Source organism: Brassica rapa, chromosome A04, assembly GCF_000309985.2.
Source record: "Brassica rapa cultivar Chiifu-401-42 chromosome A04, CAAS_Brap_v3.01, whole genome shotgun sequence".
Lineage (NCBI taxonomy): Eukaryota > Viridiplantae > Streptophyta > Magnoliopsida > Brassicales > Brassicaceae > Brassica > Brassica rapa.
Genome location: NC_024798.2, coordinates 9,346,141 through 9,373,707, shown reverse-complemented (window position 1 = coordinate 9,373,707; position 27,567 = coordinate 9,346,141). Strand labels below are relative to the sequence as shown.

Here is a 27,567-nt window from a genome sequence, read left to right as displayed (position 1 = left end):
AATATTATATTGATCATATTGATAATATGCCCTTTTTCAATGCTAGTTTCCGAGTTATCTCTATCGAGCTGTAGTTGTTCAGGGAACACCTTTGAAGAAAGAATACTATGGCCTTTCTTTAAGCTTTCTTTCAGATATTGCTCCGAGTAACATAGTTCACTCTCATCAGCACACACTAGTGGAATTATTTTTTAGCAAAGCAAGCCCGCCTGGTGTGTGATTAACTCCCTAGCAGTTACTGCTGAGCAGCACATAAGCATAGTGTGCTGTAGCAGAGTGTGCTATGAAGAAGAAAATTAGGCTTATGTAAAGGAAACAAGCTAATGGTGGCACGAACCATATAGGTGTGCTCCTGGGACATCTTGTTAACCAAGCCATGAACCAGGCCTGAAGTACTGAAATTGATCATTTAACCAAATTCTTGAATTGAACATATTTCTAATCATCTTTTTCAATTTCTTATGCCGAAATGAATAAAACTACACAAGATACAATCATAGTGAGTACTGTAAATGTAAGAAGAACATGATGTAAAAGACATGCAGTTATGAATTTATATTTCAAAAACTAGACAAAGCGATGTGAGAGAGCTTTAAATATGTTGCAGAGTACATCTTCAACATTCTTTACTCATCAGAATCGGAGGAAGAAGAATAGAACCATGACTCAGTAAAGACGTTTGTGTAAGACCTTCCCATAAAAGTAAAATTATTAATTGGAGGCAAAGGAGGCACGCACATACCTAAATCTTTCTTCAAGATCTCTTCAAGGTTTACTCTTTTCAAAGTAAACACATGTTTAGTTTCATGCCAAACGAACGCAAAATGATCATCAGAGATCACATAAAGTGAACCAGGTTTTGAACCGGGATAACGGAAACCATAACCATCTGAGATACCCCTTCCTGTGTAAGAATGCTCAAAGTCTCTTCCATCTGCGTCAAGCGGAAAGGGCTCAAGGGAAGGTGTATCTATATCCACAACAAACATTGCTGTTCCATTAGGACGGTCCACATAGTCATTGCCTTCGAGTATTTTTGTCCCGATAAGACGTTTACCATTGTTCTTTTCAGATTTTTCGTAAGAGAGCATCAGTAGATAAAAAGCATTACCGGTTTCATCTTCATCACATCTCCCAGGTGGCCACCCAAATGTTCCTCCCCACAAACCAGCATACTCTTCTTGGTCATTCATGGGGTTGTTAACCGGCAGTTTGTAAAGAGAAAAGTCGTCTCCGTTTATGTTTGGCCACCCTAGGTGAGAAAACACATCAGTGTAGGAACCTTTGAGACTAAGACCGAATGTATCACCAGAGCTAAAAGCTTGACGATTCAAATATCTAATCTCTCTTTCTTCGTCTGTTGCAATGTATTCAAAGTAAACACACCGATTTTTCTCCCACATCTCGTTTATGTCTACTGGCTTAGGATTGTAAAACAACCATCCTCCCCCAGGTTCATGTGCTTCCAATTCTCACCAAACTTGTGCATTTTAAGGAGCATGGTTCTACGTTCCAACAACATACCTTCATCTTCTCTCCTTGTGGGGAATAACTTTACACTCAATGGTTCAGATACATGTAGACCTACATGGTTCGTCACGAGTTCAACTAAATTTCTTTTATCTGTACAAGATAACTTCGAAAATAACCCTTGTCTTGAGGCTTCGCTACTAGTCTTCTCTAGCCTCGGCTCAACCTCCAGTGAAAGCACATTGCAGCTCTTTTCGATGACTGTAACCAAACCAGGGTACAAGCAACTGTGTTTTCTGTCTCTTCCATGAAGAAAAAACTTGGTGGAGCCATCAAAACCGCAGATTATCTCAAACACTGGTGACCACATAATCCTCCCTTCTTGAATCCCCAAAGGACCAACCTCTTGTGGGATTATGCGGCAACCAACGACAGACAAGAATCCAGGCATTACATAAACAACATTCCCAAGGTCAGGTTCATGGTAGACCCAAACCCCAGCCAGAGGCTTCATCGCCTCTACAAGAAACCTACAAAGAGACTTGTAAGAAGAGACACCAGTTCGCCATTTCACTATTTCAGACGAAGGAATAACCTTCACTATCTCGCATTGGTCAAGCCAGACATTCTCAGAGTTCGCAATGTCGCATAGGCTTTTACAGCAAAAGCTTAGATTGCATATGTCCCTTGGAGAAAGTAAACGAAACATGAGAACAGTTATGTCTTCTGGAAGCGAAAGAAGAATAAAAAAATCACTGGAATATTCTGACTTAAAGTCTCCAATCATCATTATGTAGTACGACTCCACTTTGCACGAAATTAATTCACCAAAAGCTAATAAACCCTAAAATTGATTTCACTAACGAAGCTGGATCGTATATAATCGTGGGACCTGATGATACAACGAAATCATGACAAAAAGGAAACGTGGTCTTCAAGCAACAAGGAAACGAAATCTTTAGAAAGACAAAAAAAAGAAGGGAAAATCTGCATTAAAATAAAAATAAAAAGTATCGATCAAGTTTCGTTTTAACATTACAAGATTAAAAGAAAAAGGAAAAGTGTTTTTTTTTTTGAAGTTATATATAAAAAGCATGACTACCCCCAATGTATTAGAACCACCAGAGCCCAACCAAATAAACGTTTTCTTCTTTCTCAGGGAGAGGGAGAGAGAGAGAGCTTATTGTTACAAAGTTAATCTTTTTCTTGAACAACATGTCGAAGTCAGGCCGGGAAGAAGATGTCGGTAGTAGTAGTTCGCAATCTATGGTTGAGAAAACCCTAGAAGTTGCAAAAGCTTCTGTTTTTGGTGAAAGAAAAGAGAAGGAGATGAAGAAAGAGACCCGTCTAGGAATCTCTGCAAAGAAAGATGAAGACTTTCCGAGTTGGTATTCTCAGGTTTGTAGATTCGGTGAACTGATAACCCTCTCCGACACAAAAGGACTCTACATCCTAGAGCCATCAGCAACAAAGATCTGGAACACTCTAAGAAGTTACATGGATGCAGAGCTGGAGAAGTTGGGTGGCGTGGAAGAGAAGAAATTCCCTATGTTAATAAAACGCGATTCACTCGAGAAGGAGAAAGACCACATCGAAGGGTTCAAACCAGAGGTTGCTTGGGTCACAAGAGCTGGTGAACATGATCTTCCAACACCGTACGCTCTACGTCCAACTAGCGAGACCATCATTTACCCTTACTTCAAAAACAGGATTAGGACACACCGTGATCTCCCCATGAAGGTTAACCAGTGGGTTAACGTTGTTAGATGGGAGGTTAGCGACCCTATCCCATTGATCAGAGGTCGTGAGTTCGATTGGCAGGAAGGGCACAGTGCCTTCGCCACCAAGGAAGAGGCTGATGAAGAGGTGCTTGAAGTTTTGAACATCTACTCTCGTGTCTATGAAGATCTTCTTGCGGTTCCTGTGATAAAAGGTCGAAAGAGCGACAAGGAGAAGTTTGCTGGTGCGGATTACACCACAAGCGTCGAGGCTTTTATACCAACAACTGGTCGTGGTGTACAAGCTGCGACCTCGCATTGTTTAGGACAGAACTTTGCAAAGATGTTTGAAATCGCCTTTGAAGATAAGGAAGTAAAAAGAGACAAGAAAGGCAAAATAATAAAGCCATTGGTGTGGCAGAACTCGTGGGGTGTAAGTACAAGATCGATAGGAGTGATGGCTATGACACATGGAGATGACAAAGGGTTGGTGTTACCTCCAAAAGTGGCACGTTATCAAGTAGTTGTGGTCCCTGTTCCTTTCAAAGGTGCTGATACCAAAAGGATCTCTCAGGAGTGTCAAGCTGTTAAAACCACTTTGCAAGGTGCTGGAGTCCGTGCTATAGTAGATGAACGAGACAACTATGCTTGTGGCTGGAAGTACGCAGACTGGGAGATGAAAGGTGTTCCTTTGAGAATCGAACTCGGTCCTAGAGATTTGGAAAAAAATCAGGTGAGAGTGGTGAGGCGCGACACTCGAGTGAAGATGGATGTGTTGAGAGTGGACTTGGTTGAGAAAGTCAAGGACTTGTTGGAAGTAATACAGAGAGATCTCTATGATGACGCCAAGAGAAAGCTTGAAGAAAGCATTCAGAAGGTTGAAACTTGGGATGAGTTTAAGGAAGCCCTGAGACAGAAGAAGCTGGTTTTAGCTCCATGGTGTGATGAAGTTGAGGTGGAGAATGATGTGAAGGAGAATTCTAAAGGTGAAAACGAAGCAGGAGCGAAGACTCTATGTACTCCCTTTGAGCAGCCTGAACTAAGAGAAGACACTCTTTGCTTTGCATCAGGAAAGCCAGCCAAGAAGTGGACCTATTGGGGAAGAAGTTACTAATAGCATGTTTAGGATTCAAAGTCTTCTTTACTAAGTTATGCTTTTCATCTGTTTCCTTCTCTTTTTTGAAGTGTTATAATATTCGCAATAAGACCGTTCTTCCTTGTTTTACGAGAGAAACCCATAAAACCTCTATTCATTAGTTATTATCATATGTATTGTTCAGTGAAACCCACAAAAAGGTAAATCCACAAATTGATTTACGAGAGAAGAAGCGTGTGTAACGATGTCATGAGATCTCCGACATTTACATATACTTGGTAATACAAGAATCAAATTTAACACTCAAAGAAAAATGAGGTTGTGTAAGTTTTCTAGAGGCTAAACAAAGCTTCAGATGTTAGGACAAAAGGAGAAATCTTTATTCAGCATAAGAGAGGCAAAAAAGTTAAACAAAAAATTATTTAACATTTTGGCGAATGTTGAGCGAAGAAGTAAATGGGAAACGTCTACAAGATCATGAAAAGTGAGATTGATACGTTTTGATACTTGCGAGGCATTCGGAAATGACTAGTTCTGGTGCCTACGAATCCTGAATGTAACTAAGACCAAAAAGCAGTTTGATCATTGGTCGCCTGGAACGCTGGGATTGATGGGACCTGTGTTCTATGTATGCAGCAGCTGGAAATGAGAAACCATCTATTTTTTGGCTGCGATTACTCCTCATCACTATGGTACAAGCTGATGAATGTTTTTATGGGAAATGGTTACTCAGAAGAGTGGATGGATGTCGTACGCTTCATACAGAAACCAAACCTGGATCGAACCAGAAGCTTCCTTGTTCGTTACGTTTTTCAAGCTACAATCTACATGATTTGGCGTGAAAGAAACTGCCGCAGGCATGGTGAGAGGCCGCGATCTCCTGCAGTTCTCTTTGCCATGATTGACAGACTGGTCAAGAACAGAATTATGTCCATTCGAGCACAAGACAGGAGACTTGATTGTGCTTTCCAACTTTGGATTGGAGCTATACAAGCTTGATTCTTTATTAGGTTTTTTGTTTGCAATTTTAATATGCTAAAGTGGCTCTTGCTGTAAAAAAATACATTTTTTATTTGAATCAAATTTAACATTTTATTCAAAAAAAAAAAAAAAAAAGTTTGATCATTGGTTATTTAACCGACTTGCTTGGTCATGGTGGCAACAACCCATCTATTTTCTCATTATAGTTGCAGGATTAGGATCGAAGCGCGTCTTTTTGCTATCTTTGCTGCTGCAGTCATCCAGGTTTTTGATCCATTTTTCTTTTTAAGCCAATTTCAAAAGTTTTTAGGATTTTTTAACTAATTCACTCAAATATTTGTTTTACATTGGGTTCAATTCAAAGTCTAATGATTAAGGTTTTGCTATTTAGAAGGTAAAGTTTTGATTATAATTTAGGATACTTTAGTGTTTTTTTTTTTTTTTTGTTTCATGAATGCTCTGTTCTAGAATTTTTTTCTCATATTTTGTGAAAAATTATCTTTCAAGTGATATATGAAATTTTCTCATTAAAAACTCTTAATAATTTTGAAGAAAACCACCGGTCCGGATCATTGTTTTTGACATGATTTTCCGGTTTTTAAGGTGTAACCGGACCGGATAGTTTCAAGGTCACGGATAGACCGGTCCAATCGGATGGTCGGTCCATTTCAGTAGATTAGTAGACTTTTTAAGAAGATGTCTTCTTGATTCGACCAAAAAAAAAAAAGAAGAAGATGTCTTCTTGACTTTTGATGTGTGATCTGAAAGTTTGATTTTTTCGTGCGTTAAAAAAAACCCAGTCTACGTTTCTATCTTAATACTCTGAGAATCCGGCAAAAGCCCATTTCGACTTTACGAACAGATTTGATCCCTGAGTGTCATAATATGATGACGATCAGAGAGTTACGGTCGGAAGAATCAGTTGGTAGTACTTGTCTGCTTCTCTCGCTTCCAGAAGATGTGTTTGCTGTTACCTCTCGTTTTCTATCTCCAAGCGACATTTGCAACCTAAGCTTATGCTGCAAAAGCCTCTGCGACCTTGTGGATTATTCAGAGAAGATTTGGCGTGTGCAGTGCGAAGTCGTAAAGGTTCTTTCTTTATCTGAAATAGTCCAATGGCGAACAGGGATCTCTTCTTACAAGGCTCTCTGTCGGTTTCTCGTAGAGGTGATCAAGCCTCTTGTTGGGGTTTGGGTTCACCAGAACCCTGAACTTGGGAATGTTGTTTACGTGATGTCTGGTTTCTTGTCTGTTATTGGTTGTCGGATCATTCCGCAAGAAGTTGGTTCTTTGGGGATTCAAGAAGGGAGGCTTATGTGGTCGCCTGTGTTTGAGATTGTCTCTGATTTCGATGGCTCCACCAAGTTCTTCCTCCATGGAAGAGGCAGAGAAGGAAGTTGCGTGTACCCTGGTTCTGTTACAGGCATCATCGACAAGACTTGCAATGTGCTCTCACTCGAGGTTGAGCCCAGTCAAGAGAAGAAGAGTGGGGTTCCATTTCAGAAGCTTGATGATAGCGATAGAAGAAACTTAATAGAATCAGTGACAAGCCATGTAGGTCTTCTACATGAATCTGAACCATTAAATGTAAAGTTGTTTCCCACAAGGAGAGAAGATGAAGAAGGGATGTTGTTGGAACGTAGAACCATGCTCCTTAAAATGCACAAGTTTGGTAAGAACTGGAAGCACATGAACCTGGAGGAGGATGGGTTGTGTTACAATCCTACGCAGGTTGACATAAACGAGATGGGTGCTTCTCCATGTGTGAATCTCTCGAGCTTTCTTAGCGCTGGTGACACATTTGGCCTTAGTCTCAAAGCTTCCTACACTGAGATGTCTTCTTACAAAGGGTGGCCACGAATGGACCTAGACCGCTTTTGCCTGCATAAACTACCAATCAAGAGCCCTGGAGATGACCAAGAGTATGCTGGTTTGTGGGGAGGAACTTTTGGGTGGCCACCTGGGAGATGTAATGAAGATGAAACACGTCATGCTTTTTATCTACTGATGCTCTCTTACGAAGAATCTAGAAAGAGCAATGGGAAACGTCTTGTTGGGACGAAGATACTCGAAGGCACTGACTATGTGGAGCATCCCAATGGAACAGCAATGTTTGTTGTGGATATAGACGACACACCTTCCCTTGAGCCCTTTCCGTTTGATGCAGATGGAAGAGACTTTGAGCATTCTTATAAAGGAAAGGGTATCTCAAATGGTTATGGTTTCCGTTATCCTGGTTCAAAACCTGGTTCACTTTACGTGATCTCTGATGATCATCTCGCGTTCGTTTGGCATGGAACTAAAGATGTGTTTACTTTGAAAAGACTAGACCTTGACCAGATCATGAAGAAAGGTTTTGGTTTATGGGTGCCTCCTCTGCCTCCAGTTGAGAACTTTACTTATATGGAAACGTCTTACACAAACGTGTTTACCAAGTCATGATGAATCTGTTCGTCTTCTTCCGGGCAGTGTTGGAAAATGGATCACTCTGCAACAGATACTCAAAGCTCTCTCCCATATCTTGTCTTGTTTCTGCGATATAAACTCATTATTGAATGTCTTGTGTCATCATTTGACTCTTGCATTTACACTCACAATAAAGGATATCTCTAATGTTTCTGAGATTTTACTTTTATTTATTTCAAACAATACTTTAACAAAACTTGAATTTGTGTAATTTTCTCTTTAGTTCATTCAACAATACAATGTTTTATACTACCTCCTTTTTTTTTAATTGTTGTTGTAAAATAAAAATTCACTTTAAAATAAATGTCAGGTTTTAAATTTCAATACAAAATTTATTAGCTTTATCTTTTATATATTACTTTTTATATTTTCCAGTCTATTTTTATATTGAAATGTAGTTAAATGTGTAAGTGATTATGTTTTTATTTAGAAAATATATAAAACTAATGTGCACAAATAAAAAAAGATAATTAAATGAAACGGAGTGAGTATATTTTAATTCAAAACACAAATCTAGTTACCGTAGCAATACATTGTTTTATATACTTAGTACATACATATACTGAAAGCATACTTTTATGTTGTGGTTTTCCCATTCAACAATGAAAATATAATGGAAACGAGACAAGACATGTATGTTGAAGAAGCCTTCTATGATGTTCTTTGTCCTGAGGCAAACACATTGGTGTGAGATTTTGTCAGATAAGTAAAATTTAGACATGGAGGCAAAGGCGATACACAAACGCCTTTCTTCAAGAGCTCTTCAAGGTTAAGTCTTTGCAACGTCAACACAGTTTTAGTTTCTTTCAAAACAAACATGAGAAGACCTTTAGATGTCACGAAAAGTGAACCCGGTTTGTATCCAGGATACCGAAAACCATAACCCTTTGCAATACCTTCTCCTGTGTAGCAACACTCAAAACTATATTTTTCTTCTCCATTTGTTGTGTCATCAAAAGGAAAGATCTCAGAAGTAGGCGAACCAATCTTTACAACAAACATTGCAGATCCATTAGGATGCATCACATAGTGAGTGCCTTCTAGTATTTTAGTCCCGACAAGAAGTCTCTCACTACCATCTTGAGATTTTTCATAAGTGAGCATCAGTAAGAAAAGAGCCTTACCGGGTTTATCTTCAGTGCATTTCCCAGGTGGCCAGCCAAATGTTCCTCCCCACAAGCCAGCATACTCTTGATTCTCTTCCACAGGTATCTTAATTGGTAGCTTATAAAGAGCGAAATGAGTTTCGTGCATGCTTGGCCAACCTCGGTAAGAAGTCAGCTTAATCTTTGAAGCTTTAACACTAAGACCTACAAAATCACCAGCGCTAAGAAACTTTTGGAGATTGAAACGTCTAATCTCACTGCTGCAAGACGCTTGCTGCTTTGCAGAAGAAGAACTTGAACCAGTTGAGTTAGACCTCCTCAAGATGCTCTTGATCCCACTTCTGAAATACTTGCTTAAGCTCTTCCTCTGTGTCCCCTGCACCTGAACCTCATCATCCACGTGGCGAAAATCTCCACCGTAACCAAGATGCGTCCACAACTCATCGTTGATCTCCACCTGAATCGGATCGTAACACAACTCATCCTCCAGGCTCATGTGACTCCAGTTCCCACCACTTTTAAGCAGCATGGTTCTGCGTTCCAACGACTTCGCTTTATCATCTTTCAGCGATAGCTCAGGCACTGGTAAACCTACATGGCCCGTCACCAAGTAAAGCAACTTCCTCCTATCGCAAAAAGGTAGCTTACAAAAAGGAAACAGAACCTTCTCCGCCCTTCTCTCAATCTCTCGTCTCTTGGGCTCAACCTCAAGGAGAAGCACATTGCAACACTTGTCAATGCTAGTAACGAAACCAGGGTACAAGTAACTGCTTTCTCTATCTATCCCATGGAGGAAAAACCTCGCCGAGCCATCGAAACCAGAGACGATCTCAAACACAGGCGACCACAGAAGCCTCCCTTCTTGGATCCCCAAAGAACCAACTTCTTGCGGAATGATCCGACAACCAATCACAGACAAGAAACCAGACATCACGTAAACAACATTCCCTAGTTCAGGGTTCTGGTGAACCCAAACCCCAACAAGAGGCTTCGTTACCTCTACGAGAAACCGACAAAGAGCCTTGTAAGAAGAGATACCTGCTCGCCATTGGACTATTTCAGATAAAGGAAGAACCTTTACGACTTCGCACTGCACGAGCCATATCTTCTCTGAGTCAACAAGGTCACGGAGAGTTTTGCAGCATAGGCTTAGGTTGCAAACGTCGGTTGGTGAAAGGAAACGAGAGATGAGAGCAAAGACATCTTCTGGAAGAGACAGAAGCAGTTCCGACAGCAAGTCTCCGATCTTCATCTGTTACGAATCCAGTTTCGTAATAAAATCAGTAAACCCAGAAATTGAAACACAGAAAATCAATTCGATGATCGAAAGGCAGCTTTGGGGGTTTGAATGAGATCAGAAGAAGAGGATTTCATGTGAGAAAAGTCGTCTTTCGTTTCAAGCTGTAGTTGACTGTAACAGTCTTTCTTAAGTGGTTGTTTTATTAAAATATTATTTATATTTATATTTATATTTATGATCCAATAAATATTATTTTAACAATATGTCCGGATTGGGACCGTTGGCTGTAGCCTGTGGGGACTATTAGTTGACGTTGTCTTTGAAGGGATTTCGTTTTTATTGACTTTGTCTTATAAAACAGACAACCTTTAAACGCTGACGCTAAAGACTGCCAGCCTTAGTTTAAAACATCAACGGAATCATACTTTTCTATTTTTTCATTTAAAATCTTATATAATATAAAAAAAACTAAGAATCAAAATTATATAAAAAATATCGTTGAAAAAAATATGTTATTGTTAAATATCTAACTAAAACTATTTTTTAGTTTAGTGGTGATGGTTCGCTCGGCACCGTACTGCCGTTAACAGTAACAAAAATTTCTACATATACCTATAGCATCTATATGTTTTTTCTACTATTTGAACCGCACCGCAATTATTCTGCAGTTGTCCCGCACGTTACCATTCAAACCCTTAACCAAATGTATTACAAGAAGATTACACTCCAATATTATCACAAAAAGTAGTGAATCAATTTCAGAATAGTGGATCGATGAGAACGTGAGCCATCTGTAATGTCATAATTTTGTTAAATTTGTCATAACCCTTAACCAAATGTGTTACAAATGTGAGCCATCTGTAATGTCATAAATTTTAGGGCAATTTTTTTGATGAGATGTTAAATTTATTAATCATGAGCAAAAAAAAAAGTTATGTACAAAGAGGAATAATTTTTTTCCAGGCCTAAGTATGAATACTAAACCAGAGTTGCATCAGTCCTCGTCGAGGCTTTTCCGAGTAATTCACTGACAAAATTCGATTCCTCACTGTTCTCCCGATCACTTTGGCCAATTGACTAATTTGTCGAGGCTTTTTAAGATGCCTCCTATCATTTCTCTCCCTCCAAACCATGTAAACATTAGTTTGAAACACGAGTCTCAAGAGTAGGTAGGTGAGATGATCAAAACCATGAGTTGCGAGGTGAGTGAGGGTCTCTTCCCAATCAGGATCAGGGAACGACCTAGAAGCGTACCAACAACCTCTAACCAGAGCGGGTAAGTGTAAGGGAAAACAAAAAATTAATAATCCTTGGATTCGTTTGGTTCACCACAAAATAGGCAGCATTGTACCTGACCCCATGCACACATTCGTTCACCTGTCGACAACATTGTGTTTCTTATTGCAAGCTAAGTAATAAAAGCAAATCTTAGGGCAATTCTTCTAAAAGATAATAACCAAAATAAATTTCATTAAATGACCAAAATAAATTTCATTAAAAGATAAAAAAACTCCTTTGTTATTATTTTTAAATATTACTTTTTGAATCTAAAAAAATTGATTTTTTTTTTGAAATCCAAATAAAGAATTGAAATTATTTTAAAAAATTTTATATTAAAATTTTCTAAAATTTAAGTACTTATTTTCTAAAACTACCCTTCAAATCTAAACTTTAAATTTAGATTAGTTAATCCTAGGAATATTAGTATGTATTTACTTTCTTTAATAAAATATTTTGGTCGCTTTAGTTTTTGTGTACTATATTTATGGTAACAATTTTTGGGAAATTGCGAAAAATACCATATTTTTAATATTACTTTTCATGTTTACATTAATCACTTTTACTCTTATTTTTAAAAAGAAAAAGATACTTATAACCCTATGATCAACTAAGAGAAAACCACCAAAAATAATCTCCAACTATCAAAAAAGCAAAAAAAAAACTTGAACTCAAATTTGAGCAATTTAAATCATCCACTTTTTAATATTGGCCAATTTAATCTTACATTTATGTTGACTAGGTCATTTATGTTGACTAGGTCATTTAAGCTTTTTTTTTACAAAAAACAAAACATAATCTAGAGTTTTAAGATAAACTGAGTACTTTGCAAAACAACAATATTACGTTAAAGGTTTTAAGATATATGTAGCACTTTAGATATCTGCTTATTTAGTCTCTGCTTAACATAGAAAAAATGATTCATATGTTTAGCCTCAGCGACACAACAACCAAAAAGAACGATGATATAAGTACTCTGCTTATGATGCAACACAATTACTCTGGTTATTATGTTTCAAATACATGCTAATAAGTTTGAACACAAAGATAATACATTGATAGAAACAGGGATACAATCACACTTGAGGCTGAGGTAGTCCTTGAGATGGTTGGGATGCTTGAGAGAGATCTCCCTACAAAATATACCATAGTAGTTAAAAGAAACTGTGATTCAATCCTTCCCATTAGTAATTAAAAAATAAGAATCATACAGAAATCTCTTTTTTCGTGGTCGACCTCTTGGCCTTTTGGGCCCATTCTTGACTCTCTCATTAGGACAAGTTGACTTGTTATGACCTTCGATCTCGACACGTAGAGCATGTCATGATACATTTATCTCTGCTTAACTTGTTCTTATTGGTTGAAGATTCGTTAAGACATTTATTCATATCATGATTACTTGGTCTTCCACGATTGCCTACTCTAAATGGTGGTGGCAGAACTCCTATCCTACCTAACCTAGGCCAGAACTTCTTGGATAGGTTTTGATTCTACGGTTGTATGTTTGTCGCCACCTTTCTGTTGTATAGTAATCAACAACATAATCATAAAACCTTATCTTCTTTGCAACAATCACACACGCGGTATGTATACAAGGAATTCCCGTAAGCTGCCATTTCCTACACCCACATGCTCTCAAGTCCATATACACACTATATGAAACACTATGATGATCAATCTCATGTCAATTACCATACGCCATGTACCTTCTACAATCTTTTTTTTTTCTTTTTTCCTTTGTCAATTTAATCTCACTATGTACTTTCTTAGTAAACTCTGTCTTCAACCTACCAGAAACAATAGCCATCTTTGCATTACTAACCATACACTGCCTCCTAATATCCTCTAACATGTCGAGTAATGGCTTTTTCCTTGCTTCCCTAATGGCTTTATTGAATGACTCACATAGGTTGTTCAAGTTGTCATTGCAGCATGATCCTAATCTGAAGAATACTCTAGACCATGTTAGAGAATTTTGGAGAATAAAAGTGTTATGCGCATTTTTGTTATACTTCTTAAGTACTTTTAAAGAATCCTCATATTCTCTTTTTGTGTAGCAGCGTGCTATTATCCAGAACATACGTTCCAATTCAGGATCTTTACTATCTCTCTTCCAATTAGACAGAATGTGTCTTGCACACATACGGTGTTCAACTTCAGGTAGTTCATTTTTGACAACATTCACCAAACCCTGCATTTAGCAAAAAATAAAAAAAACTAAATCGGAACACTCAAATTCAAAACAACAAAACACCAAAAGTCTTACTATAATATGTTTTGTCATCACGTGTTTTGTTCTACTTTCTATAATACGTGTTTTAGAAGTATAAAGCTTAAGAAGTGTAAACACCTAAATTCAAAACAACAAAACAATTGAACTCTTTTTTTTTTTTGTAAAAGGAAACAATTAAACTCTTACTATAAAGCTTTTGTAGTATTGTATGTACTAAAAGAATTTTGTCATTACATGTTCTGTTTCTACTTTCTATAATACATCAAGTCTTACTCCAAAAGAGACGTGAAGAATTTTGTCATCACAAGTTTTCTACTTTCTATAACGCTTATAGTTTAGGATTTCTGAACTCACGAACTTGCCCTTTGTATTCAAACCCTATTATTTAACTTGAATTTTTTTGTCCCGAGTTCAATACTAACGCTTTAACTACGAACTAATAAAGAATTAACACTTAAAATACAGAGAAATACATAATACAGAGACGCTTTAACTACTAAAGTTTATACGGTTCAAATACAAAGTCATAAGATTCTACTAAAGCTTTAACTACTAACCTTCTGTTTTTCTGATATGATGGTGAATCTTGCACCATCTTTAAGTCGAAGATCTTCCTTCAAGTGTTTAACAAACCACTCACAGTTTATGTTGTTCTCCACTTCAACTACTGCCCAATCAATTTGAACTATCCTGTTGTCACCATCTTTTCCAATCGCAGCAAAAAATGTCCTTTATATCCCATTTCAGAAAGGCTCCATCTAAACCTATTATTGGCCTACATGTTTCAATCCCGCAAAACACATGTAAAGACGATCAAACCTTTGTTTGCTCTGTAAAACTGGTTCTGGAATCATTTCAATCTCCATCGTTGAGTAAGGTTTCGTGTGAAGAATATTTGCTTGGTAGTCCCAAATACGAGAAAAATGAACTTCATGGCTGGTTTTTATTTTTCTGTAGCTTTTGCTTTGCCACATTGATCCTCGGAGAAAATCAGATTATATTCTCTTTTTATCTCATCTGCCATCTCTGTCCTCTTGAGCTTCGGGTTCAGTCTTAATCTTTCTTCAAACAACATAGCAATTGAAGATGTGTTTAGAATTTTCGAGTATCCTGACCTTAAGCAAGTATGCTCATTCACATAAACTTTTACCTGCATCTTATGTTTTCTACTTTCATAAGCGCAGTAAAATTTTCAAGGACATTTCGACTCAACATCAGAGCATTTCGCACAAAGTTGCTTAGAACATGACTTGTAAAGTTTTATGTCCTATCTTTTTCTGAGTGAATACCTAAGGAGAGCCACTTTAAAATCGGATGCACATCCATATGTCTTCCCCAAATACAAAAGCTCTTCACATCCCTCTGTGTTTGCGACCTCTTCCCTATGCTTTAAAACTTCTTCTTCATCATCATCATCAGAAGATAATGGATCCGGAATAGTATCATCGTTCCAAATTTCGTCTCCACTGTCCTCATCACTTTTATCTACAACCTGTTCTCGAGCAATATCTCCAAATTGCTCTCCTAATCTCCAATATCTTCTTCTTCAACACCAATACCATTCTGCTCTTCATTCTCAAAATCAGAACCAGCCTCGTCTTGAACTACCTCACAGTCATTAGTCTGCTCTTCAACTCCACCATCTTCTCTAGTATTCTATTGTACCTCTCCACCACCTGATTGAGCAGTGTGATAAATGATATACCATGGATTTTTCCCACTTTTAGCTGTAGTATATTAGTGTTTTAGGAACTATTTATTCTATTTTAAAGTCGTTTTAGTATATTTACAGGTTCAAGAGTGTTTTGGAGAAAAGTGATGATTTGTCGACAATAAGAGACAAACATCTATCGACGCACATCATGTGCCGTCAATCGACAGCGAATCGCGCGAGATTCATCTAGGTTTCCAGCCGACTTAATTCCCAAGTCACAACATATTTATAGAAATACCAATGGCCAACTTTTGACCTAATATTTATGTGCTCTTCCATTGTTCTAGGCAACAACGCTTTCATATTTTCTACTTTTCACAGCAAATAATACTTAGGGTTTTTAGTAGGTTGGAGAGAAGATCCAAAAATCTTTCAGAGATTTGTATTGAAACTACAGTATTTCTAACTATATTCTATTTATGCATCCTCTTCAGTTATTCATTATGATTTAGTTTGTTCTGTCTGAGTAATTCATCTGTTAGATTTAGGATTCAAATAGATCACGAAGGATTAGCCCAAAATATAGAATTTCTAAGGTGATAAATATCCTTTAAGGAGTTTATAACGCCCCGACCCGTCCACGGCTAATGGGCCACCCACGCCCGCTCTCTCGGCCCGTGGGCCCCATTTCATCTGACGGCCGGTCGTTAATTTTCCAAGGCCCGAAATCATTGTTTACTGACCCTGCAATCACCACCCGACCTTTCCCCGTGCTTTGGCCTCATTCGCACGCTATCGCGAATCACTTCCCGATAGGTCACCCATCCTTCCACTACTCCAGCTCAAGCACGCTTAACTCTGGAGTTCTTTCAGGATGTGCTCCGGAAAAGGTAAGTCAACTTTGGTGACATAGGTAGCCAAATCAATTCTCTGAAGCCTTTTTCACATATCACAACTCGGGATGTTACAAAGTTGTTATTAAATGTGTTCTATGGTAGCTAACTAGAACCTTGAACTTAGGATTGTGGACAACTACGACCGTAGGTTCTGCACCGGAATTGATTCCCTTGAGCTAGGATTATTTAGAAACAAGCGACAACTGATTTAAACAATAGTAGTGAACCTATTGATCAACTCGTTAAAGCTTGCCTAAGGAAGGACACAGTGCCTTCGCCACCAAGGAAGAGGCTGATGAAGAGGTGCTTGAAGTTTTGAACATCTACTCTCGCGTCTATGAAGATCCTCTTGCGGTTCCTGTGATAAAAGGTCGAAAGAGCGACAAGGAGAAGTTTGCTGGTGCGGATTACACCACAAGCATTGAGGCTTTTATACCAACAACTGGTCGTGGTGTACAAGCTGCGACCTCGCATTGTTTAGGACATAATTTTTCAAAGATATTTGAAATCGCCTTTGAAGATAAGGAAGTAAAAAGAGACAAGAAAGGCAAAATAATAAAGCCAATGGTGTGGCAGAACTAGTGGGGTTTAAGTACAAGATCGATAGGAGTGATGGCTATGACACATGGGGATGTCAAAGGCTTGGTGTTACCTCCAAAAGTGGCATGTTATCAAGTAGTTGTGGTCCCTGTCCCTTTCAAAGGTGTTGATACTAAAAGGATCTCTCATGAGTGTCAAGCTGTTAAAACCGCCTTGCAAGGTGCTGGAGTCCGTGCTTTAGTAGATGAGGGAGACAACTATGCTTGTGGCTGGAAGTATGCAGCCTGGGAGATGAAAGGTGTTCCTTTGAGAATCGAACTCGGTTCTAAAGATTTGGAAAAGAATCAGGTGAGAGTGGTGAGGCGCGACACTGGAGTGAAGATGGATGTGATAAGAGTGGACCTGGTTGAAAGGGTCAAGGGCTTGATGGAAGAAATACAGAGAGATCTCTATGTTGTGGCCAAGAGAAAGCTTGAAGAAAGCATTCAAAAAGTTGAAACTTGGGATGAGTTTAAGGAAGCTCTGAGACAGAAGAATCTGGTTTTAGCTCCATGGTGTGATGAAGTTGAGGTGCAGAATGATGTGAAGGAGAATACTAATGGTGAAAACGAAGCAGGAGCGAAGACTCTATGTACTCCCTTTGAGCAGCCTGAACTAAGAGAAGACACTTTGTGCTTTGCATCAGGAAGGCCAGCCAAGAAGTGGACCTATTGGGGAAGAAGTTACTAATAGCATGTTTAGGATTCAAAGTCTTCTTTACTAAGTTATGCTTTTCATCTCTTTCGTTCTTCCTTGTTTTACGAGAGAAACCCATAAAACCTTTTCATTAGTTATTATCATATGTATTGCTCAGTAAACCCCACAAAAAGGTAAATCCACAAATTGATTTATGAGAGAAGAAGCGTGTGTAACGATGTCATAAGATCTCCGACATTTGCATATACTTGGTAATAGAAGAATCAAATTTTACACTCAAAAGAAAAATGAGGTTGTGCAAGTTTTCTAGAGGCTAAACAAAGCTTCAGATGTTAGGAGAGAAGGATAAATTTTATTTCAGCATAAGAGAGGCAAAAAAGTTAAACAAAAAAGTATTAAACATCTTGGCGAATGTTGAGCCAAGAAGTAAATGGGAAATGTCTACAAGATCATGAAAAGTGAGATTGATACGTTTTGATACCTGCGAGGCATTCGGAAATTACAAGTTATGGTGCCTACGAATCCTGAATGTAACTAAGACCAAAGCAGTTTGATCAATGGTTATTTAACCACCGACTTGCTTGGTCATGGTGGCAACAACCCATCGATTGTCTCATTATAGTTGCAGACTTGCTATCTTTGCTGCTGCAGTCATCCAGGTTTTTGATCCATTTTTCTTTTTAAGCCAATTTCAGAAGTTTTTAGGATTTTTTTTAACTAATTCACTCAAATATTTGTTTTACATTGGGTTCAATTCAAAGTCTAATGATTAAGGTTTGGCTATTTAGAAGATAAAGTTTTGATTATAATTTAGGATACTTTATTAGTGTTTTTTTTGTTTAATGAATGCTGTTCAACTAGCCTCGTCTTGAACTACCTCACAGTCATTAGTCTGCTCTTCAACTTTACCATCTTCTCTAGTATTCTATTGTACCTCTCTATCACCTGATTGAGCAGTGTGATAAATAATATACTAAAGATTTTATCCACTTTTAGGCGTAGTATATTAGTGTTTTAGGAACTATTTATTTTATTTTAATGTCTTTTTCGCATATTTACAAGTCCAAGAGTGTTTTGAAAAAAAGTGATGATTTATCGACAATAAGAGACAAACATCTATCAATGCACATCATGTGCTGTCAATCGATAGCGAAGCGCCCGAGATTCATCTAGGTTTCCATCCGACTTAATTTCCAAGTCACAACAAATTTATAGAAATACCGTTGACCAACTTTTGACCTAATATTTATGTGCTCTTCCATTGTTCTAGGCAACACACACTTTCATATTTTCTACTTTTCACAGCAAACAATACTTAGGGTTTTTAGTAGGTTGGAGAGAAGATCCAAAAATCTTTCAGAGATTTGTACATGAAATTCCAGTATTTCTAACTATATTCTATTTATGCATCCTATTCAGTTATTCATTATGATTTAGTTTGCTCTGTCTGAGTAATTCATCTGTTAGATTAAGGATTCAAATAGATCACGAGGGATTAGCCCAAAATTTAGAATTTCTAAGGTGATAAATATCCTTTAAGGAGTTGTTGTTAAATGTGTTCTAGAGTAGCTAACTAAAATCTTGAGCTTAGGATTGTGGACAACTACGACGGTAGTTTCTGCACCAGAATTGATTTCTTTGAACTAGGATTATTTAGAAACAAGCGACAACTGATTTAAACAATACTAGTGAACCTATTGATCAACTCGTTAATGCTTGCCTAAGAGAACATCGATCGACGTTCTTACCATAACATCGATCGACGTTCAATCCGTATCAACAAGCTACATCTAAGATATTGGACATAGTCAAAACATAAGACTCGCATGCGAAAGCTGGATATCTTTACATAAAAAGTCGAGTTCTAGGATTGACAACCCAAGTATTCTATACCTTTATAATCTTGATTACTTGAATAGAAATCCTAGATCTAGCGCTTTCTAATAACTGTTTACAAACCTCAAACTAATCAACTGCAACTGTCTTGTTCGCTTTGCTTGCTTATTTATTGTTTTAATATTTTACCAAGATTAAACACTGCTTATTATTATATGTATGCTCTAACTCCTTGTAGATTCGATCATAAAATACTATAAGTGAACCTTTTATTTGAGAAAGTAAAAGTCAAAGGGTAATTTGAGAAATATCAATAAATACTACCGCATGATCTTGGCCATCTTATTGTTCAAGCTTCGTGTCACCATAGAGAGAGGAAGGAAAATTAAGATTTTAGTTATTAGGGCTCGTGATAAAGTTTTTCTTTTTAAAAAAAAATTGTATTGTATTAAAGTGAACGATGGCGGTGTATTACATATTTAACGGAGGGTTAATGATAATTAACGGTGGACTTTGGAAAAGTTTAATGACCTAGTCAAGATTAATGTGAGATTAAATTGACCAATATTAAAAGGTTGGTGATTTAAATTGCTCAAATTTGAGTTCAGATTTTTTTTGTATTTTTTTTTTAAAAGTTGGAGATTATTTTGGTGGTTTTCTCGGTTAACTAATATAAATTTAGAGTTTAGAGTTGAAGTGTAAAATATTGTTTTTGGAATGTGGAGTTTAAGATTATAGTAAATATATAAATAAATGCTTAAACTTTTTAAATTTTTTTTTTAAAAAATTGTTTCATAAATAATTTTTGATTTCAAAAAGAAAATTTGAAAAAGAAATTCAAAAAACAAAATTAATAAGAAGTTCGAATTGGAAAAAAATATAATTCGAAAACATAAATTTTTTTTATTTATTGAAATAGTCATTTATTATATATATAGTAAACGCATAAGAGTCTTTTGCCTCATAATGAATAATGTATTTTTGAAAATGTATTTTTAGTGAAGTAAACATGAATAAAGATACCAATAATATGATAAACATGAAAATTCTCCAAAACGTTTTTAGTGTCATAATAGAAAATTTTAGTTAAGTATATAAGTATCCTCTGAGAGAAAAGGGATTGTCACGAACATATACGACTTCAATACTCTAACAGTACACAACAAGTGAAGCCAGCTGAGAAATGCAAAAATTAGCAAGTCAGGAGAAAATTCAATTGAATTATGAAATTTTGATTACAAGACACAGTTAAAATTCTATAAATTAACAATTATTAGATTTTGGTATATTATTAATATACATAGTTGTTAAATTAAAATTTTACTTTTTAGATTTGTATATTTTGATGTAGGTTTTCATGTAAAAATAAGAAGAATACTTAATATTACTGTATGCCTATTAATTAAAGTTTACATATATAAATTTGATGTTGTTCTTATTAGATAATTTGGTGTACGCAAAATCTCTATATAATTATTTGAGAAATCAGTTTCATATGTATCGCGCTCACATTAATTTTTGCGATAGTTAATTACGGAGGTATCCTTAATGAAATTCAAATATTACATTTATTTACCATTATTAAACTTTATTTTTATTTTTAGTATATTTTACGTATTATATTTTTACAAACAACAAAATATTTATAAAAAAATAATATATATATATATAATGTGGTTTAGCAAAATAGGAAAGTTAACAAAAAAAAATTGATATGAAGAAAAAATAATATGCCATATTCTGTTTAAACATAATCTTAATTCTTAGACAACATAAAATATATTTTCAAAGTAATAAACCAAGAAACCTTTAGTTAACTAAAAATGTTGAGGAAATTTTATGTTTACCACTTTCATGGTACCACTTTTCATCCTTACCACCATTAAATGGGTATTTTCAAAAATACATTATTCATTAAGTGGCAAAAGATTCTTATACCCTTGTTATCTATATATATATAATAAATCATTATTTAAATAAATAAAAAAGAAATATTTTTTTATGTTTTCTAATTATACTTTTTCAATTTCGAAATTTTTTATAATTTTTTTTTGATTTTTTTTTGAATTTTTTTCAAAATTTCTTTTTGAAAATAAAAAATTATGTTTGAGACTATTTTTTGAATTTTTTTTATATTTTGTGAGTATTTATTTATATATTAGCAGCGGGAGTTTACAGATGCGATGTTGTGGTTTTAAATGTTATTAATTAATTTGTACGTGGTACATAAGTTAGAAATTAATGTGTTTGTGGGATACCATAATAGCTAAAGAGCGTTCGCAGAACCGTTTCAGATTAATTTAAAAATGTTTCTAAAACCAATTTTCTAAAATCATTTTACCAATATTGTTCGAAATATTCTATCTGACTCAAGCGATAAGCAAGAAGCGGATTTATTGAGTTAAGACTGTAAGACAGCAAAAATCATAATTGAAAATCACAAAACAAAAAGTAATGATATTGATAATATAAAGCTTCAAAACATTTAAGAAATCGTTAAAGAAAAAATGAATTCAAGGAGTCGAGATTTGATCTCTGTCCTTAACTCAAATAAATGACCGTAATGTGTGACGGTTATGTGTGGTTTTTGAATTTCATAAGACAAATGTGAATATGTGATGAGACTGCTTCGCAACACTCCAGACAGAATCTGAGAACTATAATTCTACGATATAATCTCGATCTTACTCCTCTCATTCCTTCTCCACATTGTTTTCAATTTTTTGAACCTTGATAAGAAAATGACATTTTTATACCACAGCATTTCTCTTGTTATAAAAATATGAGACTTTTTATTCTTCTTTTCATTTAAGTCAAAAATCTTTTTTTAATCCAAATGACATTTTCACATTTTTCTTCACGCTAAATAAACAATTCTACGCTGAATCAAGTTCCGCTAACACATTGGTATCACACAAGTTCTTCTTGAATTAATTTTTGTTTCTCACTGTACTGAAAACAATAGCATCATCCATCGATCTCCGCAAGAAGCTTTTCATAAGAAACTATATCCTTTTAACTTACCAAGACCCAAAAGGTCAAAAGATAATAATAACAAAGTAAAACAAATATCCTCTGCCAAAGCAAAATTTTAATTAAGAAAACAAACTTTTTTCAAAAATCAAAATACTCTTACAAAACCAAACGGTTTAATCAGGAGTGAAGGAATTAGACGGCTCATGATATTAAATGTGGAGACCTTTGGTCGGTTGGTACTTCTCCAGCTAATAAATATTTTCATAACCCCAATATATTTTTGAGATAACTAAACCTGTTATCATAGGCCTTTGAAGCACTCCTAAACAGTGCCGTCTTAACTAATATTATAGAATTGGGCGAAACACAAAATATAGACTATTTTAGAAATATTTTATATATTTTTTCTTCTCTATACTTCTTTTAACTTGAACTCTAAGATGTGAGATAAAGAAGAAAAAAGTATTTCAAAATTAATGGTAAAAATATTGATTTTTTTATTGTTTTGTTTTTAATAAGTAAATTAAATTTACTTAATTATGAATTTTTTTGATAATTTTAACAGATTGAATAGACCTTTAAATCAACACACAAAAAAAATATAAATCTATGGACCCATGACAAATGCTCATATTGCCATAGATAAGAACCAGCTCTGCTCGTAAAGGAACATTGTAGCAGTTAACTTGTTACAAAGATCCACCATGTAAATATCCTGGTCTCCTCCTGAGATGAAGAGGATTACTAAACACTTAGTACTTATCCATGTTGGGAGCAATGGTAACTCAGGATGACTTATTGTGAAAACAGAATAGTAATATTAGGATGTCTTCTATATCAAGCTAGGATACATCATATATATTCTCCTGTTCTATTGTAGATATTTCTTATTTCTTACGAATTCAACCTAAACCATTATACTGTAAGAAGTTATAGTGATTTTCTTTTATTCTTATAACTACAACTCACGAATATATGACATATTATTGTTCGAAATCAATCTCTTACACTATGTTTTCTTTCAAGTTGGCATTAAATATATAATTTCATATTTAGATTGAGAAATATTGTTTTTTGTCTCATGCATTTTGAGAAAAACTCATGCAAATAGACAAAATACAAATTAACTAGTTTTTTTTTGTTTAGTACCAAAGCTGGCTTACAGAAAACATAGATAGCATAATTGAATTCCAAGCAGTGAAGCATGGAAGAATTATCCGAAGAGATATCGAGCTTCAGACCACATTTAGCTCTCTGAGAAGAGAGACGGACAGGTCCAAGAAGAGAAATTGAGGTCCATCAGCTATCTGGATGTCCAGCACGTACTTTCCCTCACCTGCTTTGTACAGCTATAAACACAAAAAGATACAAATTATTTTCGATTTAACTTTATTCGATAAACCATGTATATATACCTGAAGTTCAAACTTGAGAACGGTTGGTGAGATCATCGCAAGTTCAGCTTCCATCATGTTAGATTTCTCTTTGGAGATACTACTTTGGTGAACCCATCTGCATTTTATGTTGTACTCTCCAATCTGTTTCCAGCTCACTTTAAGGTCTTGAAGAGCCTTAAAAACAGCAGTCATGATGTCCTTAGGACGCGCTTGAGACTGTCAACATAGAAAGAACAAAACTTAAACTACAGCAATCCTAAGTTTTGACTGGTAAAAGTTATAAAGTAACAACATGTGCAATCCAAAAGTATTTACGATGGAAGTGAGAAATAAAAGATATATGAAAACATACTCAATATACTATATTAGTTAAGCTGTAACAATTCAAACTAAACTATAGCAGTTTAGATAAGTAGTACACACTAAAAGTTATTTTAGTATTATATAATTGTATTCTACAAACAAAAACGATTAAGTCGAAAAGTATAATGTCTGTATAGAGGAGAGAGAGGTTACATTAAAAAGTATAATGGAGAGAGATTCCACGATTATCAATTGTCCTAAATTTCCAGCCATAAAATAAATGAAAAGTCAAATTAATGACAAAGGTTCAACAACCATGGACTGACCTGAAGTCCAAGGGTCCATTTTTTATCAGCGCTAACCCGTGGTCTTAGTCCAGCCATGAGGTGATGATTAACCAATGCAGGAAACGGAGCAACCGTTTGAGCTGGAATCGTCGAATTAAAACTCTAAAAGAAATTACGACACAGGCTATTAGAGACCAATACAACAAATGGTAAGATCAAATGAGTAACTGGTAGTGTTATTGCATCCATGTCTTTTTTTGGTAAAAACATCCATGTTTTTTTAATTATATAGTTTTATTAATTCGTTTAGAGTTTATGTTGTAGAGAAAGAGAGCAAATTAATACCGAAATCCTATTAACATTGGACTCGAAATAGTCACTGGGACTACGACGTCGACTGTCCAGTAACAGATAGTATGCAACGGTTGCCTAAAACAGTGAAATATGAAGCCTCAGTAATCTTTTTAAAACTATTTAAGGTATAAACATACCTAACTAATTATTGAGAAAATACTTTATACCTCGTTTTGGATTCTGTTTAAAAGAGATTCCTTAACGTGTTTTTCAACAAACCCTAGGTTGACCACGTCTCGAATGATCTCCTCATTAATCTGGAAAAAAATATATGTGAACTTCACTAATTCATACGAATGATATTATTTTGCTACGATAAAATGAAAAGGGCTCTAACCTCTCTAGCTTGTTCTGTAGTATCCAATGGAGGAGCAGCAAGATAAGGGGGAAGTTTACTACTGAACCAAGGATGTTGACGAATCCCAGGAATGCTAATTCTCATCATAGGATCAACCGTAAGAATTCTCGGTATCAAATCTCTAGCGGCGTACGATAAATGATCTGGAAGAATATACTCTCCCTTCTGAAAAAAAAGAACATAAATATTTGACTGCTAAACATGTATAATAGATGATTTTGCGAAAGATCGTTGGATAATATACCTTGATTTTGCTGAATAGACCAGGCATATTTTCGTCATCGAAAGGAAGATTACCGCATAGTAGAGCGTATAATATGACTCCACAGCTCCAAATATCCACTTCTGGTCCCGCATACAGTTTTCCTGAAATAACCTATGAAAACAAATTTTCGGATGTCATTAATTGAAACTTGATATAGAAACTGAATTTAATGAAATGATTATTAGTTTTTCCAAATGATATATACCTCCGGAGCAGCATAGTTAGGGCTTCCACAACTGGTCTTCAAAAAGTGACCATCATGCATGACATTACTCAATCCAAAATCTGCAATCTTTATGTTGAATTTCGTATCCATGAGTATATTCTCCGGTTTGAGATCTCGATGAGCGATCATATTGCGGTGACAATACTCCACACCAGATATGATCTGAATAAGAAAAAGATTTTAAGAAAATACTAGAAATCAAAGAAGGTAAGATATATTTTGCAAAATACCGTAAAAAGTTAAAAGAAAAACTAACCTGCTGAAAAAGATAGCGAGCCTCGTCTTCATGTAATTTACCTTTCTCTACAATATAGTCAAACAGTTCGCCAGCCTTAACATACTCCATGACAACGTAAATGTCTTCTGGTGTCTCTATAACTTCATATTGACGGATGATATGAGGATGCATCAACAATCTGATAATTTTGATCTCCCTCTCCACTATAAGGTTAAAGAATGCATTAATCAAGGTTAAATGAAAAAGATTGATCTTACGTACGTAAGATATGTCATTACCTATATTCGACAGACAAAATTTCTACTATGTTGTTTTACGTACCGCGTATATAAAAAAACATACGTATAAACAAATATGAAACAATAAAAGAGTGATCTTATGTACCTAAAAAACATAGTATAAATTTTGTCTGTCGAATATAGGTAACGACATATTGGAAACACTAATTTGTATATATATAAGTGAAGATTAAACCGACGTCAAAAAAAAAAAAAAAAGTGAAGATTAAACGAAAAAGTGATCTTATGCATATACCAAGACATTCAACTTAATTCTTTTTTTTTTTGTAGAATATGTAACACATCGACAACAATAGCACAAACTATCAATTAGGTTATATGTCATAGTCACATTCCAGGTCAGTTTTCGAAATCGAGTATGAGAAAGATTCGTATACATTCCATACCAACTAGTTGTACTATCAAGAGCATACATTAGCTATTGATTACCATGGAAGGATTGCCACAATCTTGTAGTTTTATTCTAGATATACTGAAGTTATATACCTTTTGCTTCAATTCCCATCTGCTTAATCTTCTCACGATTAAGGATTTTGATAGCAACGTTGTGTCCAGTAGTTTTATGCACAGCTAATTTCACTTTCGCAAAAGATCCTTGTCCAAGAGTTTTACCAATCTTATAAGTTGGTAGAACTGATTTCCTCTTACTGGAAATTTGACTCGATGATCCATTCATTTCACTGTTGGGGAAATCTGCAATAGATAAAAATTCAAGATCAAAATCGGAAAAATTCTTGATTGATAAAGAGAAATGAAAATCTGAAACACCATATGAACACATACACGAAAACAATAGGGGACTAGGAGGAGTAAAAGATAAGAAAAAGCAATTGTATGGCTTCTTTGTCCACGGTCGCACCCTTTTTTATTTCATTTCTCTGGTCTTTATCTTGTTTTGACTTATGCAAGAATCTGAGTCAGAGTGACAAAGAAAACAAAAAAAAGAAAAAAACGAGTCACACTTTTTCCATGAATCATGATGACTCATTACATAATAATAAATTAATTTTGACACCCGAACGTTAAAATTAATGGTCAATATCTGTTTTAGCTAATATTGGATTAATTTGCAAAATGACAATATAAATTTAAAATATATTAGTAAAAAGGTTTGTTTTTATATGGTATTAGAATCCACATATATATGCAACAATTCTTATGCCAATAATATATTTCTATTTTATAACAATTGCAATTAATGTTAATGGGTGGTTTGACTAACTACACAATTTTTATTTCCTAGTATATTTATTATAGCATATGTACCTGCGGAGAAAACAATTAAGGGCCTGAATGGTTCAAACGCAGCGGTTGCGAGAGTTTGTGGATGCGGGGGGTTGCGGTTTCTAGCGCTTTTAAAATTTTTGTACGACTGGTACTGCGGTTAAAAATTGGTGCGTTTACGGATGACTTATGACTGCTTAACTACCTAATGCGGTAACAATCAAATAATAAATTAACAATATTTATATTTAATATAATTATAAAAATATCAAAAATCATAAAATTATAATAAATATAAAATTTATATTTAGAAAGTTATAATTTAATTTTGAAAATTTATTGAAATTGTTTTTATTATAAAATTTTATAATATTAATTAAAATATAATAGATATATTTTAACATTTTCATAATTTCAATTATAAATTTTA

At 35.3% G+C, this 27,567-nt stretch overlaps 5 protein-coding genes and 1 pseudogene across 8 annotated transcripts; 3 read left to right on the top strand and 3 right to left on the bottom strand.

The window, feature by feature from the left end:
* Nucleotides 1-3: 3 nt before the first annotated feature.
* LOC103863891 lies at nt 4-2,299 on the bottom strand (annotated as a pseudogene).
* Nucleotides 2,300-2,629: 330 nt separating this feature from the next.
* On the top strand, nt 2,630-5,400 carry LOC103863890 (proline--tRNA ligase, cytoplasmic-like). The gene has a single exon (XM_009141649.3). The coding sequence runs from the start codon at nt 2,686-2,688 to the stop codon at nt 4,300-4,302; it is 1,617 nt and encodes a 538-aa protein (XP_009139897.3). The 5' UTR covers nt 2,630-2,685; the 3' UTR covers nt 4,303-5,400.
* A 69-nt stretch (nt 5,401-5,469) lies between these two features.
* LOC103863848 (putative F-box protein At5g39480) lies at nt 5,470-7,983 on the top strand. Its single transcript, XM_033290084.1, has one exon. The coding sequence runs from the start codon at nt 6,151-6,153 to the stop codon at nt 7,705-7,707; it is 1,557 nt and encodes a 518-aa protein (XP_033145975.1). The 5' UTR covers nt 5,470-6,150; the 3' UTR covers nt 7,708-7,983.
* A 218-nt stretch (nt 7,984-8,201) lies between these two features.
* Nucleotides 8,202-10,347, bottom strand: LOC103863847 (F-box protein At5g39450). The gene has a single exon (XM_009141610.3). It carries the CDS (start codon nt 10,087-10,089, stop codon nt 8,383-8,385), a length of 1,707 nt encoding a protein of 568 aa, XP_009139858.1. The 5' UTR covers nt 10,090-10,347; the 3' UTR covers nt 8,202-8,382.
* Nucleotides 10,348-10,645: 298 nt separating this feature from the next.
* Nucleotides 10,646-20,365, top strand: LOC117133574 (proline--tRNA ligase, cytoplasmic). Its single transcript, XM_033290103.1, has one exon. It carries the CDS (start codon nt 16,751-16,753, stop codon nt 17,405-17,407), a length of 657 nt encoding a protein of 218 aa, XP_033145994.1. The 5' UTR covers nt 10,646-16,750; the 3' UTR covers nt 17,408-20,365.
* Nucleotides 20,366-21,243: 878 nt separating this feature from the next.
* Nucleotides 21,244-27,565, bottom strand: LOC103863845 (SNF1-related protein kinase catalytic subunit alpha KIN12). Of its 4 annotated transcripts, XM_009141608.3 has the most exons (11): nt 26,697-27,563; nt 26,400-26,606; nt 25,633-25,817; nt 25,356-25,538; nt 25,130-25,261; nt 24,865-25,050; nt 24,695-24,784; nt 24,519-24,602; nt 24,213-24,335; nt 23,602-23,799; nt 21,244-23,535 (listed from the first exon to the last, which is right to left on the bottom strand). In XM_009141608.3, the coding sequence occupies exons 2-11, from the start codon at nt 26,587-26,589 to the stop codon at nt 23,422-23,424; spliced, it is 1,485 nt and encodes a 494-aa protein (XP_009139856.1). In that variant the 5' UTR covers nt 26,590-26,606; nt 26,697-27,563; the 3' UTR covers nt 21,244-23,421. The 4 variants fall into 4 exon arrangements, with proteins under 4 accessions (XP_009139856.1, XP_033145973.1, XP_033145972.1 ...); XM_033290082.1 differs by having other exon boundaries at nt 24,865-25,047; nt 26,400-27,565; XM_033290081.1 differs by having other exon boundaries at nt 26,400-27,563.
* Between the last annotated feature and the right edge of the window lie 2 nt (nt 27,566-27,567).